The sequence below is a fragment of the Scyliorhinus canicula genome, chromosome 9, assembly GCF_902713615.1.
Source record: "Scyliorhinus canicula chromosome 9, sScyCan1.1, whole genome shotgun sequence".
Lineage (NCBI taxonomy): Eukaryota > Metazoa > Chordata > Chondrichthyes > Carcharhiniformes > Scyliorhinidae > Scyliorhinus > Scyliorhinus canicula.
Genome location: NC_052154.1, coordinates 128,832,270 through 128,854,493, shown reverse-complemented (window position 1 = coordinate 128,854,493; position 22,224 = coordinate 128,832,270). Strand labels below are relative to the sequence as shown.

General features: G+C 48.2%; 1 protein-coding gene across 1 annotated transcript in view; it reads right to left on the bottom strand.

Moving 5' to 3' along the window:
* Positions 1-22,224, bottom strand: part of LOC119971676 (anoctamin-9-like) — a 411,929-nt gene that overhangs the window by 12,268 nt on the left and 377,437 nt on the right. Inside the window, exons 22-23 of the mRNA XM_038807554.1 lie at positions 2,507-2,600; positions 1,351-1,463 (exon numbers count right to left, since the gene is read on the bottom strand). Coding sequence (XP_038663482.1) covers positions 1,351-1,463; positions 2,507-2,600 — 207 coding nt within the window. The remainder of the gene's footprint in view (positions 1-1,350; positions 1,464-2,506; positions 2,601-22,224) is intronic.

The following is a 22,224-nucleotide window of genomic DNA, read 5'->3' as shown; positions in this document are numbered from 1 at the left end:
GAGGAGGCCATTCGGCCCATCGAGTCTGCACTGACACTTCGAAAGACGACTTGACCTCTGCCCAATCCCCTGTCCTATCCCTGTAACCAGACCTAACCGCTAAGGGGCAATTTAGCATGGCCAATCTACCTAACCTGCACATCTTTGGACTGTGGGAGGAAACCGGAGCACCCGGAGGAAACCCACCCAGACATGGGAAGAATGTGCAAACTCCACACAGTCACCCAAGGCCAGAATTGAACCTGGGACCCTGGAGCTGTGAGGCAGGAGTGCTAACCACTGTGCCACCCGAGGGTAGATTTGAACCCAGGCCCCTGCCACTGTGAGGCAGCAGTGCTAACCAGGACACCAAATCTGGAAGACCCATCTGTAGATGCTCCTGTCATTCACTGCTGTGGTGCTCCAAGGTCCATGGTTTCCAGCATCCTCCGTCGAGAACTCTGGAGACAGCCCTAGCATTGTTCAGGTGAATCCTGACATCTACATATACATTTTCTAAATGTTTTCCCGCTGATACCGCAAAGAATTTAATGTGAATGGTTAGCTTTCATCGGCATCTGATTTGTGGGAGGCAAATTAGTTTCAGGCCAGCCTCCAGCATGTTTTCTGATCAGCCATGGCAGGCAACAGATGAAGATCCAGCGGAAAAACAAAATTATTAGGCCTTATGCTGAATTCTGCACCCCCCACCACTGACCACAGCGGAGAATTATGCTGAAAATCTTGCTGCATGCAAAATGACTGCCTTATCATCTCTCCTCACTAAATATACATGATGTCATATCAGCAAGGTTTACAACACGTTTGGCCAGACGAGAAGAAGTTGAGGGGATCCTTTGGGGGCCACAGAGATAAATATAGCTCCCCCCAGTCCCTGGCACAGGTTGGTACTGCCTTGTTGGCATTGCCAGTTTGATACAGTGCCAAACTGGCAGTGCCAACATGTGCCGGCGGTAGTGCCAGAGGCAATGTCTAGTGAGAGCCCCATTTGAGGAGGGGGATTGCAATTATCTGTGGGTGGGGGGAGGGGAGAGAGAGCAGACATTAGGGTGGGGGATGGGAAGTGCCAGCGATACCTCCGCAGTGTTTGTGGAGTGGTGCATTTATTGGGGGGGGGGGGGGGGGGGGGGTAATGGGGCGGAAGGTGGGAAGAGCTCCTGTACCTCCGTGATTACACCACATTTTTGCCACTGTCAGATTAATGGCCAAGGGCACCCAACTCAAAGTCTGCCTGAATCACCCCGAATAATCAGACAAGGCTGTTTTCACACTGTTATGGTTATATGCTGTCTAATAATGTAATTCTAGAGAACTAGATTTCGTAGCATCTCCGTATCAACAAAAACTTACCTGAGCTCATCCCTTAATCGGTAGTATGTTTTTTTCAGATTTTCATTTCGGACCGATGCTGGCACATCCGGGATGAACCAAGATGCAAGGTACTTGATGCAAACAGCAATATTCTAAAACAGAAATGGAAACCGTTGTTTAATTTGAAAACCTTACTTTGTAGAACCAACTGCCCTATCATATAATTACTTAGTTTGTAAACTGTTACACTGATTGGGATAAACAGAGCTATTTATTGCTGTTCAATGAGCATTGTACAATACTGAAGATTAACTGAACTACATGGAGATCTTGCCTCGCAGCGCCAGGGACCTGGGTTTGATTCCGGCCTGGGTCCTGTCTGTGCGGAGTTTGAACGTTCTCCCTGTGTCAATGGGTTTTTGCCAGTTGCTCCGGTTCCCTCCCACAGTCCAAAGACGGGCAGGTTGGGTGGATTGGCTACGCTAAATTACCGCTTAGTTTGTGTGTGTGTGTGTGTGCGATTTCGTAATCGGCGATTGGGCGGAAAATCCCCTTTCACGATGCAATTGGAGGTGGCGCCTGTTTTTGGATGCTCCGCCCCCTCCAAAACAGCATTGTCGAGGAGCACGCCACACGCCATTGAGACGGCCTCAGCACGTTACCTGAAAGCCCTTCCCCAATGCTCCTGACTGCGCAGTTGACTCATAGTTTCAGCGGTCGGGAACCCAGCGTGGTGGCTGCAGCTGTAGACAATGTCCAGCGCCGCCAACAGTCAGGCAGGAGCCATGCTGCTGGCTGGGGAGCTTCGATGAGGACTGGGGGGTGTGGTTGGGGGTGGCCCGGGCATGGTGAGGGGGTATCTATCTGGCAGGTCGGGTCCATGCACAGCCAATGCCATGTTGGAAAGCGCGACCACTGCAGGTCGTTTCATGCGCATGTCTCCAGGTGTTTATATCAGGAAGGTCGTGCGTTTTACATGGCGCGGCCCCTCACCGGTCGGAGGATCGATGCTGGGGCCGCGCCAATGTTTCCCACGTAAAATGCCATGGATCCTCTGGACATAGCCCCAAAATCGGAGAATCCAGCCCAGTTACTTTGTCTTTAAGTCCCAGAAAAGCAAATGTGGTAGTGAAACTTAGGGCCTTGGTATTCAACACAATGTAACTGCACTGTAGAGAAGAGAGCTATTACTCACCTCAAATAAAAGAAGGCAGGCCAAACGAGCAGCAAGAATGTGCCAGAATTGGCTAGTATGCCTATGGTTGTGTTCATTTCTGTAGTCACGATACCTGGGATGAAACACATTACATGAATAAACTCAAAATTTGTAAACCTGATGCAGTTGGAAGTATGAAGAAAGCATTATACATTCAGTACTTCTCTGGTCCAGCACGAGTCTAGCACAAAACCCTGCTGTGGCTTCAATCCTGAAATTCACTCCATTTGACTGTGAGCCCATTTCAAATGAAGGTTTAGCCTTGTTAGTTGTGATAACGTTCACACTACTCAACTCTCAAGTGCCTCCTTGAGGGCACATGTGCCGTGTCTCAGAGGATGATGAGTGCATTCCATTGCGAGCAAACCTTGATGCCGAAACAATTGCCTGAACTCTAGGAGTCTTGTCACCATAGAGGCAGCTGCCAACACTTACGAGCACGGCTTCTCATGACCACTTCTCATGGTCACTTCTCATGGAGTAAGGGTAAATGTGTGGATGAGCAGAGGGCAGCTGAGCATGTCCTCCCTAATGGTCCCGGTAGAGTAGTCCCGGTAGAGGTCTGGGGTCTCGGGGCTCCTGATGTGGCTGGGGGTGAGTGTTCAGAGTAAAGTTTGGCAGCACAACTGGCTCGCTGGATGGCACTCTGAGAGAAAGGGGACATGCAAGGGTGAGGGAGGCTTGGGAGATTTGAGGTTCCGGGCTGGAAACCCTAATTTTTTTTTAAGACAATTTTATTGAGGTATTTTTGGCATATAAAACAATTACATTGTATAGCACTGTACAGAAGGAAAATCAAGTAACGCATAGTACAAACCACAACTCCGTTCCCACAAGGACCTGCCTGAACCACCCCCTAGTCTACACCACCCTAGCACCCCCCCACCCCCTTGCTGACGATTAATTCTCCGTGAAGAAGTCAATGAATGGCTGCCACCTCCAGGCTGTGTTGTTCCTCGTGTCTTAATAAAGCTCGTAGTCTCAAGTGTGGAGAAGATGCTTTATTGTGAGTTCGTTCAGTTTCCAGAGCTCGACCTAGAACTACCTTCCAGTGCTAACTACCAGCTTTGCTTGCTGTGTGTCCTGCTTACCAGCCCGCCTGCTGTGAAGAGTGTCTTGTGTATGTGTTGCTCCAAGTTCTGCCCTCAGTGAAGTGTGTCCTCACTTCCTGTCCTGATCTATTTATATGGCTCTCCCGTGCTCCCTCTAGTGGTTGCTCAGTTGTGTTGCATCTGGTTAACTTGTGATCACCACATCCCCCTTTTTCTCTTAACATATATTTGCTGTACATCGTTAAAGAAAATTATAGAAAACAGTTACTTATGATATGCGTACCTATACAGGTGATGGTGCTATTGCATACTGTACAAAGCCAATGTAGTTATATGTCCAATCTCAATAAAACATTTATGAGTCCAAACTTGATGAATTTGTTCAGAGCTTTTTTTTCTTGTTTTTTTTTTGTTGTTGTTGATGACGTGGTGATATTGATATTGCAAGTCCGCTGTGAATGTTGTTGGTGTTCCTTGTTATTTTAAGTACCCAATGCATAATCCCGAGGTGTTTGCATGGTCACATCACTGATGTTGACTGGCATGGACTTTTTTCTGTGCTTGTGGTGTTGATTTATTGTCTCATCCGCCTTGGATGCTGGTGTGCTTGCTCGTTCTGGAGCAGACGTGTGTTTATGCGATTCGTCGTCATCCCATGACATGTTGGTAGTCTTGACATCGTTTTGCCATGCGCTGTGGCATTGTCCGTCATGTGCCAAGTAGTACCATTGTGTACAAGTCGTTGTTGCATTGCTGTTGTCTCTGTCGTTCCTGTTTTTGTTGTTTTCGTTGCCGTACTTGTTGCTGTTTTTGTCGTTTCTGTCTTTGGTGTTGTCGCTGTCGTTGTTCCTGACTTTATTGTTTTCGTTGCCGTTCGTGTTGCTGTTTTTGTCGTTTCTGTCTTTGGTGTTGTCGCTATCTTTGTTCCTGACTTTGTTGTTTGTCTTGTCGCGCTTCATGTTGCTTTTGTTCTTTTTGTTGTCATTCTCGTTTCTGCTGTGCTTCTTGCTATTGTTGTTGGTCTTGTCGCGCTTCATGTTGCTTTTGTTCTTGCTGTGTTTCTTTTGACTTTTGTTTTTTTTGTTATACTCTATGAGTGTCCCGAGTGGATAATTTGAGTCATTGAGCATTTCGTCTCGAGAGTGGTGCGAATGATCTGATGTTGCATCGGTGCAGGTGACCTCAATCATTTGTGGAGAATTGGATTCCTCATCTTTGCTTTCTTGGTGCTCCTCTTCCGGAGTCAAATTCTTCTCGATTTCATTTGACGCGGTGTCTCTGGATTCTTGGCGCTCCTCTTCTGGAGTCAAATCCTCCATGATTACAATTGACGTGATGTCTGTGGACTCCTGGCGCTCCTCTTCTGGAGTTGAAATCTTCATGATTTCCGTTGATGTTATCTCACTGGACTCCAGGTGCTCCTCTTCTGGAGTCAAAATCTGCATGGTTTCTTCTGGCTTGGTCTCTCTGGACTCCAGGTGCTCCTCTTCTGGAGTCAAAATCTGCATGTTTTCTTTCGGCATCGTCGCTCTGGACTGCTGGGTGGCCCGACTCTGTGCTTCTGTACAGACAAGCTGAGAACTGTCAGTCTCGCTGTGATCCTGTACGTCGAGTGCGATCACCTTGTCACTGTTCTCGCTCTGTGCGTCGGTACAGACAAGCTGAGAACTGTCAGTCTCGCTGTGATCCTGTACGTCGAGTGTGATCATCTTGTCACTGTCTTCGCATGCAGTGGGTAGAGGTGCATTGTCTTCTTCTTGTTCATGTGAGCTTGTTAGACTTTCATAGTCTGCTTGTTGTTGCTCAGATACTGCGGGTTTACCTGCATGGTCTTGTTCATGCATGGTGTTCGCCAGGGAGTGTTTGCTTGCATCCCTTTTGGAGTCTTCCATTACTCGCACTGTGGAGCCTGTCATCACTCGCTCTGTGGAGTCTTCCTGTGCTCTCTGTGTGGCGTCGTCTTCGTCTTGGGTATTGCTGTCATCCAATGTATCGACGAGCTGCCATGGCCTCATGGTGTTGGATTCATCTACCATGAGTAGAGTCGTGTTGAGCTTTGCAACGGTGTCGCTGATGCTGTGATCAGCATGTCCAAATAACTCCTCCATGTCTGAGTAGTATTCTTTGATAGCCATTTCATCTTCGTTGGCTTCTTCTACCACGAGTTGATTCGTGTTGAACTTTGCGACCGTGTCGCTGATGCTGTGAGAAGCATATCCGACTGACTCAGCTGTGTCTGAGTAGTATTCTTCGAAAAACAAATCATCTTTTGTTGTTTCGGAATTCTTTTTGTTCTCTTCACTTTGGGTGGTGCAGACTGCTTTTTTCAGGGTGTTGTGCAAGTTGTTTTTTACTGTTGGTGTAAGTTCAGGCGTTTTTCTGTGTTCTGAGGCAAGAAAATTTGTGTTTACCACTTTAAGTGTCTTATTTTCAATTTTCGGGCATTTCCCTTTTAAGTGGGCGTGGCCGGGATGCTCAGACGTCATGACGTCACGCGCAGGAATGCATTGCGCATGCGCACATCGGCCGTCCTCCTTCACTGTGCGGTTTTGTTTCCATTGCGCATGCGCGGCGTGCGCATGCGCATTACGATCCGCGACCAAAACTTTTTTTGACTGCGCATGCGCGGCTTGCGCATGCGCATAACGATCCGCGACCAAAACTTTTATTTGGTGCGCATGCGCGGCTTGCGCATGCGCATAACGATCGGCATCGCGATATTTTTTATACTGCGCATGCGCGGCTTCCGGTTCCGGCGCATGCGCAGACGCCATTTGTAGTTCTTTGCTTACCGGAGACTGCAAAATGTGCTCCGACGCCATTTTATGCCGTTTTTCGCGGATTTCAGGGATTTTTCTTGCCCACCAGGACTCTCTCTCCAAAACTCGTAAGTAATTTTCTCTTCCCGATTTGGACAGGGTTTCAGCGTTTTGGCTTTGTGAGAAATTCTTGTCATTTCTTCTTTTTGATCTGTACTTTTCATTCGCGATTTCTTGCTCTTTTCGTGATTTTTTAAGTTTTGCATCACTCAGTCTCTGTGCAGTTTGGACTCTGAGTATGTCTTGCTGTTCAAATTTCTCACAGTACTCTTCAAATTTGTTTAGTACCGTTTGTAAGCTGTTTCTGTCTTCACCTTTTGAGTATTTAAATCCATTATAAACTTTCGTAGCTTCATTTCCTTTGATGAGAATTGCTATTTTAATTTCGTCTGAGGCTTCTGCTGCATCATATGCTATGATACCGAAATCGAACATTTGTTTAAACCTTTCCCAGACACTTCTTACTTTTCCAGTCGTCTCCAGGTGAAGTGGGTATCCAAGGCACATCCTCTCATCAGCAATGTCTTCCCAAGTCGAATGTCCAGCAGGAGATCTCCATGCCATTCTTGGTTGAGATTTCCATGCCATTTTTTTTTTGTTTTCTGTATCTGCAGCTGAGTTGTCCTGTCATAAGCGTCTGAAATCACTCCTGGGTACCATGTGTTGTTCCTCGTGTCTTAATAAAGCTCGTAGTCTCAAGTGTGGAGAAGATGCTTTATTGTGAGTTCGTTCAGTTTCCAGAGCTCGACCTAGAACTACCTTCCAGTGCTAACTACCAGCTTTGCTTGCTGTGTGTCCTGCTTACCAGCCCGCCTGCTGTGAAGAGTGTCTTGTGTATGTGTTGCTCCAAGTTCTGCCCTCAGTGAAGTGTGTCCTCACTTCCTGTCCTGATCTATTTATATGGCTCTCCCGTGCTCCCTCTAGTGGTTGCTCAGTTGTGTTGCATCTGGTTAACTTGTGATCACCACATGGCGAACCCCGATAGTGAACCTCTCAAGGCGAACTTAATCTTTTCTAGACTGAGAAAACTCGCCATGTCCGATAGCCATGCTTCGGTCTTTGGGGGCTTTGTGTCCCTCCATGCCAACAGTATTCGTCGCCGGGCTACCAAGGAAGCAAAGGCCAAGGCGTCGGCCTCCTTCTCCTCCTGGACTCCCGGGTCCTCCGGCACCCCAAAGATTGCCACCTCAGGACTCATTACCACCCCAGTTTTCAAAACCTGGGACATGATGTCCGCGAAGCCCTGCCAGTATCCACTGAGTTTAGGGCACGACCAGAACATGTTGCACGTGATTAGCTGGCCCACCGGCGCATCTGGCACACTTGTCCTCCAGCCCAAAGAATTTACTCATCCGGGCCACCGTCATGTGGGCCCGGTGCATGACCTTAAACTGGATCAGACTGAGCCTGGTGCATGTTGCGGTCGTGTTTACTCTACCCAGCGCTTCTACCCAAATACTGTCCTCCATCTCTCTCTCTCTTCCCCCCCCCCCCCCCCCCCCCCCCCCCCCAGCTCCTCTTCCCATTTAAGCTTCAGGTCCTCAGTCTGTATATCCTCTGCTCCCATTAGCTCTTTGTAAATATCTGAGACTCTACCCTCTTCCCTCGATACTACCCTGTCCTGCCTCCCCTTTGGCGGGAGGCGTGGGAAGGACGGCACCAGTCTGCGCACAAAATCCCGCACCTGTAACTATCTAAAGTCATTCCCTCCTGCCAGCCCAAACTTCTCCTCCAGCGCCCTGATGCTTGGATAGCTCCCTTCCAGGAACAGATCCCCCATCCTCATAATCCCCACCCTCCTCCACAGTCGATACCCCCCGTCCATGTTCCCCGGGGCAAATCGGTGGTTGCCGCAGATTGGGATCCACACCGATGCTCTCACTTCCCCAATATGCCTCCTCCACTGGCCCCAGATCCGCAGAACCGCCACCACTATAGGGCTGGTGGAGTACAGCGCCGCAGGAGCGGCAAGGACGCAGTAACCAGGACTGCCAAATTGGTGCCCCTGCACGAGGCAGCCTCCACCCGCCGACCCCGTGCCCACCATCCATTTCCTTATCATTGCTATGTTGGCCACCCAGTAGTAGTTGCTAAAGTTCGGCAACGCCAGCCGCCCCTCCCCTCTGTTTCTTTCGAGCATCACCTTCCTCACCCGCAGGGACTTCCCCGCCCAGACAAATCCCAGGTTAATTTTATGCAGCCTCTTAAAGAAGGACCTCGGGATGAAAATGGGGAGACACTGAAATATGAACAAGAATCTCGGGGGAATTGTCATCTTAACAGTCTGCACCCTCCCCGAGTGACAGCGGGAGCGCATCCCAACTCCGAACCTCCTCCCTCACTCGTTCCACCAGTCGGGACAGGCTGAGCTGATGCAACCTGCCCCAGTCCCGTGCCACCTGTATCCCCAAGTATCTAAAGCTTTCTCCGACCAGCCTGAACGGCAACCCCTTCAGCCTATTCTCCTGCCCCCTCGCCTGAATTACGAACATTTCGCTCTTAGCCATGTTCAATTTATATCCTGACAACCGGTCAAATTCCCTCAGGGTTTGCATGATACCGCCCAACCCCGCCATTGGGTCTGACACGTATAACAGCAGATTATCTGCGTATAATGAGACTTTATGTTCCACTCCCTCCCTGAACCAGCCCTTTCCAGTCCCTTGAAGCTCTCAGAGCAATTGCCAGCAGCATTATGGCCAGCGCGAACAGCAGTGGGGAGAGAGGACACCCCTGTCTTGTCTCGCGGTACAGTCTGAAGTAATCTGATATCCTCCTGTTCGTCCTTACACTAGCTTCTGGGGCCTGATATAACAGCCTAACCCAGTCAATGAACCCCTCTCCAAACCCAAACCTTCCCAGTACCTCCCACAGGTAGTCCCACTCGACCCAGTTGTCTTGTTATGCTCTTGGCGTAGCATAAGTGGCTTCCTTGATGTGCACGCTGACAAAGGAAGGTTCAGACACGGAGTTAACTTCAACACGCTTATTAAACTATTTACAATTCTCTTACTTAGGTTAGCCTCCACTGTTGATCCTTCTATAGCTACTCAGACTGACAAACCAGTCTGCTACAATCCACATGGTGGGTGAATCAACCCTGTGTCTCTACTCACTGAGTGTCTCCACTGAAAAGAGGAAGATCATGTGTGTTATGTCCTTTATATATGGGTTGGTGTAATGCCCCCCTGTGGTAGTGTCACCTCTGTGTGTATGGTGAATGCCCATTGGCCGTGTCCTATCTGTAGCCACCTAAGATGGACACTGGGCTAACAAAATGGAGAACTGCTAAGACTGTAGGGAGAAAACAGTTTTAGCCAGGACAAGCAGTCTGCAAAGGCTAATTAGCATTCTGCACGTAACGAAACTAGTTTATGGCCAGGTGGAAGATCTCAACCAAAGGTGTAAATAGCAAAACGCTTTGCATAGTAATGAGGCAATCCAGATCTGGGCACACACAATAGCAACATTTGGGTTTGAATGGATACTTTGAGTGGACGCCCAGATGAAACGGCACCAGAAGTATCCATCACAAAAGACCCTAGAGACCGCCCCACCCATCGAGAAGAGACCCTCAGATTGGGGGATTTGTAAGATATCGATTGGGAAATAACCCAATCGATACATGGCAGGTAAAGGCCCGCCCCGAAAAGGCACGGACATTGGGGGCCCTATAAAGATAGACCCCGCACATGGTTCTGTCTGTTTTGCTCCGGCCTCGCTGTCTGTTGTTGCTCCGGCTTGCTGTTTCGACTCCGACTCCAGCCTCCAGATCCTGTCTTCCATCACCAGCCGTTGAGCACCAGCCATCGTTCAGTAAGTGCCAAAACGACGCTCGCTACGTGAACCCGGCATTGCCTATACATTAATCGACTATTAGCGAACAGAAGGTGCAGCCCAGAAAGGAACAAAGGCCTTGTCCCCTGACCTTGCTGGTTCCTACTTAGATAAGTATTTAGTCGTTTAATAGTAGGAATAGGTATTAGTCTTTAGCGTATGCATGCGTATTTATTATATTTGTATAATAAATATTGATTGTTTGAACTTACTAATCGGTGTATAGTTTTATTACTTTGAACCTGACCTTGAAATACTTGTGAGGTGTCTATATACGGCACCTGGCGACTCCGAGCTGAAAATACACACACAGAGCTGTAGTAGTGTTAAGCACACGGCCTTTAAACGGAGGCGTGTTAATACACTCCAATAAACGCGTAATACACTCAAGTAAAACGTGCAACATTTAGTGGCGACTTCCTGACGGGACACGGTTACAAGTGGCACCCCCACTCCGTCGAGGACCCTGAAATTTGAATTAGAAATCTGGTAAAGAAAAAGGAAAGAAATCACAAGTATTCAAGGTGTTCAAACGAATAAACGTAATTCGGAAGTGTGTTTAGTGCATGCGTACTAACAGGGTTGTAAGGAAAACCTGAAAGCATTTTTGTTGCGACAAACTTTCGGTAGTTTTGTGAACGGAACATAGCGTAAGCCTTACCCGTTTCGTGAGACATAACCTCAACACCCCCTGTTCCAAATTAAAGTGAGTCAGAGAAAATGGCCATGCAGGCAATGGAACGCCTCATGAATCCAGAACGATTTGTGGTCGCAGCGACCAGCAGTAGCCGAGTAGGTCAGTGTCCCGTGTGGGAGCTGGAACTCCGCAAGTATCTGCAAGGAAAGGGATGGTCTCTTTGGAAAGAGTTCTGTATGAATGAGGAGACAGGTCCCGGAAGTATAGGACATACTTGGTGGGAGAACCTCTCTCAAATTCATAAGAAAACCCTTAGTAAAGCACGCAAGCCGATGGCAATCGTGTCCTGTTTGGCACAATTGCAAGTCACAGAGGAGGTCGTTCAGACGCTCCGGGCAGAATTAGAAGAAAGAAATAGGATGAGTAAAGTGGATGTCAGGGACATCGAGAAAGAAAATATGGATCTTAGAGGGAAGCTGGCAGAGAAAGGTAGAGAGGTGGATGATGCCAAGAGGGCACATCAGTCTTGTCTAGCCCATCTCAGCAGTTCCCAGACCCAGTACGAAAAGGCCTATCAGGACGTGCAACGTGCCGTCCTGATAAGAGAAGAATCAGAGAAGCAGGTAGAGGCTTTGCAGAGGCAATGCTCTGACCTAAAGGCAGCTTTAAGAGAACTCCATGCTGCCACCACAGAACAAAGACAGAGTACAGTAGACCATGCAAAATGCAGGAAGCAGATTGCGGAGCTGCAATCGCTGCTTTCAGTGCAGAATGGGTTCCAAAGCACCTTTGGAACGCAGTTAGATGAGGAGAATGCCCCAGACTGGAAGGAATTAAGTGAAACAGCGCAGCGTTATGTTCAGGGAACATGTGCGCCAGCAGCGCAGCAGAAAAGACAAGCACCCCAACCCCCCACAGATCAGATAGTTACCGCACCAATGAATCCAGTCACCACCCAAAGGAAAGCGACCACAGAAGGCGCACCCGATATCACCTACACCACCCCCTTAACTGTAACCCAACTCAGGGACGCGTGTGAAAAGATCACTCCGTTTCTTCCCACCGCAGACCCCCACCAATTTTTCGCAAAAGTAAAGCAACAGGCAACCATGTACGGCCTGGACGAGAGAGAGCAGGTTAAGCTCACAGTTCTGAGTTTAGACCAATCGGTAGTAGCAGTCCTCCCCGACCCACAGAACGTTGGCGGAGGCACCCTAGAGGAAATGCACACCTCCATTTTAGATGCCATAGGGTATAACCAAGGTGACCCAGTTGAAGGACTTAACAAGTGCCGACAGAAGAAAACCGAGCACCCCACAGCATTTGCAGGAAGGCTGTGGATCCATTTTAACGCAGTTTTTGGCGATTTAAATAGAGCCCATTTGAACCGTGAAAATATGGTTAAATGGACGCGCACCATAATTTCCCATGCCACAGATGCAGGACAGAGCGCTTGCAACAGGTATGACCCCTCAGAGGAGGCCCATAATGAGAAGTGGGTCCTAAAAGATTGTCCCGCGCTTGGGAGCAATCAGTTCAGGGCAGAGGCAAAGTGAAGTCCCCAGAAGAGGCTCAGGCTGCAGCGGACATTCAGGCAGTGAGAGCGCACCAAAACCCCGTGTGGGTGAATGAAGGAAAGAACAGCCCTCCACAGAAGTCGCAGGAATGCTACAACTGTGGCCAGTTAGGACATTGGGCTAAGGAATGTAATGCACCCCAAAGATCACAGAGAGGCCAGCAGACAGGCACTCTGAATAGGAATAAAGCCAAACCAATCCATAGTATAGGCATACAGTCAGGACAGACCAATGTGGACGGAACGGACTGACGGTGTTCGGGCTCCCCCACTTGGGTCTGTGACACTCTTTGGGATCAATCCGGAAGACCGGTAGTCACAGCTAAGGTTAGAGGGAAGCCCATAGAGTTACTTTGGGACACAGGAGGGTCCCGCACCACGATTAATTCCACCACCACGGCACAGGCAGACACGTGGCCGACCACCTCCACCATCACACTTAGCGGTTTCACAGGACACTCGCAGCAGGGACACATTACAGCACCCGTAGCAATCCAGCTAGGGAACATTTCCACCAAACACCCCGTCGTTCTAGTAAATCTTCCCCGGACAGCAGAACACATCCTGGGGATAGATTTTATGAATGCCCATAGCCTGTCGTTCGACCCAGTTAACCAGTGTGTCTGACGAATGGCGAGATCAGACAGAGCACCCGCTACTCTCACAGTAGGAGAGTACGCTAATCGAATTAGCGCAGTAGGAGACTATTCATTTGACCTGACTGCACTAAACACGGACAGACAAGTTAAGGCAGTATTAAATAAACACAGGACAGCATTTGCCAGTCACCGACACGACTGTGGCAGAATGACTGGACAAATTCACGTTACCGGACCTGACCCCCGACCACAGAAACAATACAGATTTCCCCTAGAAGCAGAGGGAGAAATAGAGAAGGTAATAGGTAGCTTATTGGAGCAAGGTGTGCTTAGAACAGTAGCCTCGACCAATAATGCCCCTATTTGGCCAGTGAGAAAGCCCGACGGATCATGGCGTCTGACCATCGATTATCGGGAACTCAACAAAGTAACCCCAGCAGTAGCCCCCACGGTAGCAACAAGTCCCGAGACCATGCTCAAACAGGGACTCAACTCCAAATATTTCACGGTATTGGACATTAGCAATGCCTTCTGGTCAATCCCATTGGCAAAAGCGTGCCAGTACAAATTTGCCTTCACCTTCAAAGCACAACAGTATACGTGGACATGCCTTCCACAAGGATTCCACAATTCCCCCTCCATTTTCCACCGACAGCTGGCGAATGGTTTAGAGAAATTTTCCCGCCCCGAATGTCTGGTACAGTATGTAGACGACCTACTACTGCAGACAGACACAAAGGCAGAGCACATTACGCTTCTGGCCGAACTCCTGGAACTTTTAACCTCAATTGGCTGTAAAGTTAACCCAAGAAAGGCCCAGATTTTGGAAAATAAAGTGATGTATTTGGGTACAGTCATCACACACGGCAAACGCGAGATCGAATTCAAAAGGATTGATTCGATTGTCAAATTGCCCCCTCCCCAGAATGTTTCAGCCCTCCGGTCGTTCTTAGGACTGGTTGGTTATTGTCGGAACCACATCGACGGATTCGCGACAAAGGCAGCCCCACTCTCAGACCTCCTTAAGAAAGGAGCCCCCTGGGAAGGGCTTCCGCAGCATACAGAGGCTGTGGAAGAGTTAAAGAAAGCCCTTAGCGCAGCACCCGCGCTGCAAGTCCCAGACCAACTTTCCCCCTATGCAATAGAGGTAGCGAGCACAGATCTGACCCTCTCGGCCGTGTTACTTCAGGAACGGCACGAGCAGCTAAGACCAGTGGCTTATGCCTCCCGACTTTTAGACCCAGTGAAACAAGGATTTTCAGCCTGCGAGAGGCACCTCCTTGCAGTTTTCTGGGCAGTTCAGTACTTCTCGTACATTACCGGACTCAACCCCATCACCATTTTGACCGAGCACACCCCCACACAGTTACTCCTAGACGGTCAACTGAAGGACGGTTCAGTTAGCCAGATTAGGGCAGCTAGGTGGACACTACTCTTACAAGGACGCGACATTACGGTTAAACGGACCCGCACACACACATTTTTAGCCGACAACCTCCAATATCCAGGACAGCCCCATGAATGTGAAATTGTAGCACCCCTACACAACACAGGACCCTTCATAGCGAAGACACCCCCCAGGAAGATAGGGAACCCAAGACAAAGCCCCCAACACACAGACACGTGTGGACCACTACGGATATACGTGGACGGTTCATCCACGGTTTTAGAAGGTGAGCGTATCACGGGATGCGGCATCTATGTCGAGGACGCGCAGGGTCGCGCACTCGAAGAAATAGCGTTAAAATTGCCAGGTAACTTAGGCGCGCAGGCAGCAGAGCTCGCGGCCATAGCGTACATACGTACATGGACCACCCCGATTCTTTCCCCAGCCCGGCGGACATATATTCGGACAGTCTATATGTCTGCAATAGTTTGACAGATTTTCTACCCATGTGGAGGACACGAGGTTTTGTCTCCGCAGACGGGAAACCCCTTCCATCAGCCCCTTTACTCCGCCACATTTTAGATAAAGCGAAGGACAGAACCTTCGGCATTATAAAAGTTAGAAGCCACCATAGGTCATCCCCCCCTGGGAATGTAAAAGCCGATGCACTGGCTAAGGCAGGTTCCAGGCGAGGACACTTATGGACACCCCCAGCTAGTGCACCAGCTAGCGCCCCTGTGAGCGCAGTTCAAGTCTCACAGACCGATATCAAGGATTTAGCTGAAGCACAGAAGCAGGATGAGGATCTCAGGGAGATTTTTAAAGGCAACTTTGTGCCTCAGTTTGACAAGTTCAGACACACACTGACCACACATGAGGGTGTGATCATCAAGGACCAGCTTTATGTGGTCCCGCAGCAGGACAGGAATCAAATGATTGCTTTGTTCCATGACGGGCATGGACATCAAGGAATCGACACGACCACGAGGCACCTCAGGCAGCTCTGTTGGTGGCCTAACCTAAGGACAGATGTAACTCACTACATCGAGAATTGCCTTATTTGCGCCCAGAATAACCCGGAGAGGTATTCTAAAAAGGCACAGCTTCGGCACACTCGACCAGTTAATGGCCCCTGGACAAACCTCCAGATCGACTTTATAGGACCATTGCCCCCTTGTAGGAATGGCTATAAATACGTTCTGGTGGTAATCGATACCTTTACCAAATGGGTAGAGGCATTCCCCTCGAGAACGAATACAGCTAAGACAGCTGCAAAGATCCTGACCCACCACATCTTCACGAGATGGGGTTTACCCCGAAGCATTGATTCGGACCAGGGATCTCACTTCACAGGACGTGTCATGAAGAACGTCCTGACCATATTCGGCATCAAACAAAACTTTCATATTGTGTATCACCCACAGTCCAGCGGGATTGTAGAGCGCATGAATCGGACCCTAAAATCCACACTTAGAAAAATGGTTCAAGAAAACAACTCAACATGGGATTCAGTGCTCCCATTTGCACTCATGTTCATCAGAAATATAGTTTCAACTTCCACAGGATACACACCACACACACTCATGACCGGACGCCCTATGAAAGGTACAGAATTCCTTTTAGGACTGGACATGACTAGCCCCGAAGTGACGGCCCTCACACATGAAAAGGCAGTTAAAGACCTGGTTGAGACTGTGAGGTCTGCACAGATCGCAGCCGCAGTTCAACTAGGGAAACGGCGTAGACAAAGCACAGCATGCTTTAATAAGACCGTACACCCCACAGAATTCCAGGTTGGGCAACAGGTAATGCTATCTGTATACAACCCCAGCAGTTTTTTGGCACCAAAATATTCCGGCCCATATTCAATTTCGGATAAAATTAGCCCCTCAGTTTATAAGATAAAATATCCCAATGGAAAGACAGCGTGGTTCCATATTAACCAGCTAAAGGCATATGGAACAGAGTCCAAACATGCACACCATGTCCTGCTAGACGCAGCAGAACACCTCGCCCCACCCACTAGAGACACGTTTCCACCATCCCCCTCACAGACCAGTTCTTCATCGGACTCGCCCACGACTCCGCCCACTGACCACGACAGACCACGCCCCGAAACACCCACAAGCTGCCGCAGCAGAGACAGCGATACAGACACTGACTCTGAGGACAGCCACAGCACACCACACTACAGCCCACACTGCAGCGACTATGACCCCGACTCCAGTGACCCCATGGAAGTCACTTATATTAAAAACCCAGACCCACCACCCGACCCCGACTACCCCGACAATACCCATTCACTTTTAGACCCAACACTCTGGCACAGGGACAATTCGTACAGACTTGTCCGCAACGACGAAAGTGACCCCCGGTCACATAATTCAAAAATTTCATGCCTGATCCACACAAGGGTGTGGGATCCGGGAGAGCAGGACGACACGGTGTCTGAATCCCGATACGGCAACCCCTTTGTGACCCTGTTCACAGAGACAGAGGAAAAGTGAGGTGTCCAGATGATGTAAAATAGGAACCGCTTGAGGGAAGCGATGTCCTTTCTGATGGAACCTGCACGTATGTTTTGTTTGTCAGTTTATGTTTGTTTGTATTGAATGTTCATGGTTCAGTTGGAGGTTGGACACCTTCTTTTCAGCTGAAAAGATTGTGACCACCTCGCACGCACTTTAGCTTGTCCGCCGATACCTTTGAGAACTTCGGTTCCCAACCCAATGGTTTGATTGGAGATCTTTTCAGCTGTAAGGCTTGTGACCACCTTACACGCACACTAAGTTTCTCTGCTGAAATCTCTGAGAACTTCAGTTCACTGTTTTCAGATGTTGGAGCATCTTGGCTCCTCCCTTGTTTTTAGGTGCCCCTCTATTCGGTGAATAGAGGCTGCAAACCCACGGTAAACACATTCTTGCCCGTTAAATCCAGGTTGCTCAGGCAGTGGACAAACGGCACTGAGGACCCGCCCTGTCTGAGAACCCACTTTGGTCAGCCAAGCTCGGGTACGGCACAGCACGCCTTACCCGGGGATCCCATTCAAATCTTACCCGTAGCGGCCCATACGCAACCCATTCGACCTTTTGTTTCAAATTTGTTTTCATTTTTCGTTAGGTAGCCCTTAGGCCGCCATCCCACATGCTATTTACATCCAGGAACATTCGGATGGTAAATTAGCAAAGCCTGCGAGACGGCTCGCAGGAGGAAAGTTGTTAGGGTATTCTGTTTCTAAAATTCGCTTTTGAAAAAAAAAATGAGGGGAGTCACAGGGTGTGACTTGGCCAGTCATTTTAATGGGTCAATTGGAATTAGAGGACAGATACACTAACAAGTACGGATATTAAACTGTGTATTGACAGATACTGTGCTTGATCCCATAGCTTTCAAAGGACGAAAGAGGGTTCACAGCAAGGATCGGCCATACAGGAGGAAGAGAAAGAGAACGAAGAGAAGACCATGATGGAAGCCTACCTATTACTGTTAAATGTTATATTTGTATGTGTGGAAGCGAGTCACGTTTCCTCCACAACCCCCGCCGTCAATGTTTCCCTCACACCAACTCCCCCGTGCTCAGCTCTGATCAGTGAAGTTCAGACCTGGTGCACAAAATTTATGACATGGTACTCCATGTCATATGTGATTGAATCACTGCTAGTGATCGCAATCCTCTGCATAATCGTACAGACCCTCAGGTTGAGGAAGTGGAAGAGGAGAGCCTCCCGTTCCTGCCCCTCAACCGTCTATGGAGTTCGATCCCCTATTTTTCGGTTTCATCAATCCCCCTTGCCCCTTGATGAATAAAGCACTATGTGAATTAAAAAAATACCCATGTATTATATTGTCCTGGACTCGACTGCCGAGTCAGGAAATGTTATGTGATGTGGTATGAATGGATGAGGTTTAGACTGTAATAAAATGTTTAAGGTAAGATAAGGATAGTTGTGATAGGTAGAGGTTCCCGGTTTTGGTAATGCATGTCCCCTTTGACATAGCGGCAAGTAGAGATGTCAGGTAAAAAATTTTCTTCCAATAGTCAAGGACAGAATAGACGCCCAGGAACTTGCCGAGGTCAGGGAACACAAAGAAGACACCCAGAAGCACTCGAAGCAACGTGCATAGGTGATCCTTCACAATTTTTTTATTGTGAGGATCACAAGGAGGGAATGTAGCCACCTAAGATGGACACTGGGCTAACAAAATGGAGAACTGCTAAGACTGTAGGGAGAAAACAGTTTTAGCCAGGACAAGCAGTCTGCAAAGGCTAATTAGCATTCTGCACGTAACGTAACTAGTTTATGGCCAGGTGGAAGATCTCAACCAAAGGTGTAAATAGCAAAACGCTTTGCATAGTAATAAGACCATAAGACATAGGAGCGGAAGTAAGGCCATTCGGCCCATCGAGTCCACTCCACCATTCAATCATGGTTGATTTCAACTCCATTTACCCGCTCTCTCCCCATAGCCCTTAATTCCTCGAGAAATCAAGAATTTATCAATTTCTGTCTTAAAGACACTCAACGTCCCGGCCTCCACCGCCCTCTGTGGCAATGAATTCCACAGACCTACCACTCTCTGGCTGAAGAAATTTCTCCTCATCTCTGTTCTAAAGTGACTCCCTTTTATTCTAAGGCTGTGCCCCCGCGTCCTAGTCTCCCCTGCTAATGGAAACAACTTCCCTACGTCCATCCTATTCAAGCCATTCATTATCTTGTAAGTTTCTATTAGATCTCCCCTCAACCTCCTAAACTCCAATGAATATAATCCCACGATCCTCAGACGTTCATCGTATGTTAGGCCTACCATTCCTGGGATCATCCGTGTGAATCTCCGCTGGACCCGCTCCAGTGCCAGTATGTCCTTCCTGAGGTGTGGGGCCCAAAATTGCTCACAGTATTCTAAATGGGGCCTAACTAGTGCTTTATAAAGCCTCAGAAGTACATCCCTGCTTTTATATTCCAAGCCTCTTGAGATAAATGACAACATTACATTTGCTTTCTTAATTACGGACTCAACCTGCAAGTTTACCTTTAGAGAATCCTGGACTAGGACTCCCAAGTCCCTTTGCACTTTAGCATTATGAATTTTGTCACCGTTTAGAAAATAGTCCATGCCTCTATTCTTTTTTCCAAAGTGCAAGACCTCGCACTTGCCCACGTTGAATTTCATCAGCCACTTCTTGGACCATTCTCCTAAACTGTCTAAATCTTTCTGCAGCCTCCCCACCTCCTCAATACTACCTGCCCCTCCACCTATCTTTGTATCATCGGCAAACTTGGCCAGAATGCCCCCAGTCCCGTCATCTAGATCGTTAATATATAAAGAGAACAGCTGTGGCCCCAACACTGAACCCTGCGGGACACTACTTGTCACCGGTTGCCATTCCGAAAAAGAACCTTTTATCCCAACTCTCTGCCTTCTGTCTGACAGCCAATCGTCAATCCATGTTAGTACCTTGCCTCGAATACCATGGGCCCTTATTTTACTCAGCAGTCTCCCGTGAGGCACCTTGTCAAAGGCCTTTTGGAAGTCAAGATAGATAACATCCATTGGCTCGCCTTGGTCTAACCTATTTGTTATCTCTTCAAAGAACTCTAACAGGTTTGTCAGGCACGACCTCCCCTTACTAAATCCATGCTGACTTGTCCTAATCCGACCCTGCACTTCCAAGAATTTAGAAATCTCATCCTTAACGATGGATTCTAGAATTTTGCCAACAACCGAGGTTAGGCTAATTGGCCTATAATTTTCCACCTTTTTTCTTGTTCCCTTCTTGAACAGGGGGGTTACAACAGCGATTTTCCAATCCTCTGGGACTTTCCCTGATTCCAGTGACTTTTGAAAGATCATAACTAACGCCTCCACTATTTCTTCAGCTATCTCCTTTAGAACTCTAGGATGTAGCCCATCTGGGCCCGGAGATTTATCAATTTTCAGAACTTTTAGTTTCTCTAGCACCTTCTCCTTTGTGATGGCAACCATATTCAATTCTGCCCCCTGACTTTCCTGAATTGTTGGGATATTACTCATGTCTTCTACTGTGAAGACTGACGCAAAGTACTTATTAAGTTCCTCAGCTATTTCCTTGTCTCCCATCACTAGATTACCAGCGTCATTTTGGAGCGGCCCAATGTCTACTTTTGCCTCCCGTTTGTTTTTAATGTATTTAAAGAAACTTTTACTATCATTCCTAATGTTACTGGCTAGCCTACCTTCATATTTGATCCTCTCCTTCCTTATTTCTCTCTTTGTTATCCTCTGTTTGTTTTTGTAGCCTTCCCAATCTTCTGACTTCCCACTACTCTTTGCCACATTATAGGCTCTCTCTTTTGCCTTGATGCATTCCCTGACTTCCTTTGTCAGCCATGGCTGCCTAATCCTCCCTCTGATAACCTTTCTTTTCTTTGGGATGAACCTCTGCACTGTGTCCTCAATTACTCCCAGAAACTCCTGCCATTGCTGTTCTACTGTCTTTCCCACTAGGCTCTGCTTCCAGTCGATTTTCGTCAGTTCCTCCCTCATGCGCCTGTAATTACCTTTATTTAACTGTAAAACCTTTACATCTGATTCTACCTTCCTTCTTTCAAATTGCAGACTGAATTCTACCATATTATGATCACTGCTTCCTAAGTGTTCCCTTACTTTAAGATCTTTTATCAATTCTAGCTTATTACATAACACTAAGTCCAGAATAGCCTGTTCCCTCGTGGGCTCCATCACAAGCTGTTCCAAAAAGCCATCCTGTAAACATTCAATGAATTCCCTTTCTTTGGGTCCACTGGCAACATTATTTACCCAGTCCACCTGAATATTGAAGTCCCCCATGATCACTGTGACCTTGCCTTTCTGACATGCCCTTTCTATTTCGTGGTGCATTTTGTGCCCCTGGTCCTGACCACTGTCAGGAGGCCTGTACATGACTCCCATTATGGTTTTTTTGCCTTTGTGGTTCCTCAACTCTACCCACGCAGACTCCACATCGTCTGACCCTATGTCGTTTAGTGCTATTGATTTAATTTCATTTCTAATTAACAAGGCAACCCCGCCCCCTCTACCCACCTCTCTGTCTTTTCGATAGGTTGTAAATCCCTGGATGTTTAACTGCCAGTCCTGAACCCCCTGCAACCATGTCGCTGTGATGCCTACCACATCATACCTGCCAGTCACAATCTGGGCCACAAGCTCATCTACCTTGTTCCGTACACTGCGGGCATTTAAATATAGCACCTTTAATTCCCTATTGACTGTCCCTTTTTGTTTTCTTAGTGTGGTGGACCTTGGTTTACTGAGCCTTTCCATACACTGTGTCATATTTTGTGAGATGGGGACTATCGTAACCTCTCCTGAGCTCTGTCTTTTTGTGATTTTTTGTAATCCTAGCTCTGTCTTTTTGTGATTTTTTGTAATCCTAGCTCTGTCTTTTTGTGATTTTTTGTAATGAGGCAATCCAGATCTGGGCACACACAATAGCAACATTTGGGTTTGAATGGATACTTTGAGTGGACGCCCAGACTAAACGGCACCAGAAGTATCCATCACAAAAGACCCTAGAGACCGCCCCACCCATCGAGAAGAGACCCTCAGATTGGGGGATTTGTAAGACATCGATTGGGAAATAACCCAATCGATACATGGCAGGTAAAGGCCCGCCCCGAAAAGGCACGGACATTGGGGGCCCTATAAAGATAGACCCCGCACATGGTTCTGTCTGTTTTGCTCCGGCCTCGCTGTCTGTTGTTGCTCCGGCTTGCTGTTTCGACTCCGACTCCAGCCTCCAGATCCTGTCT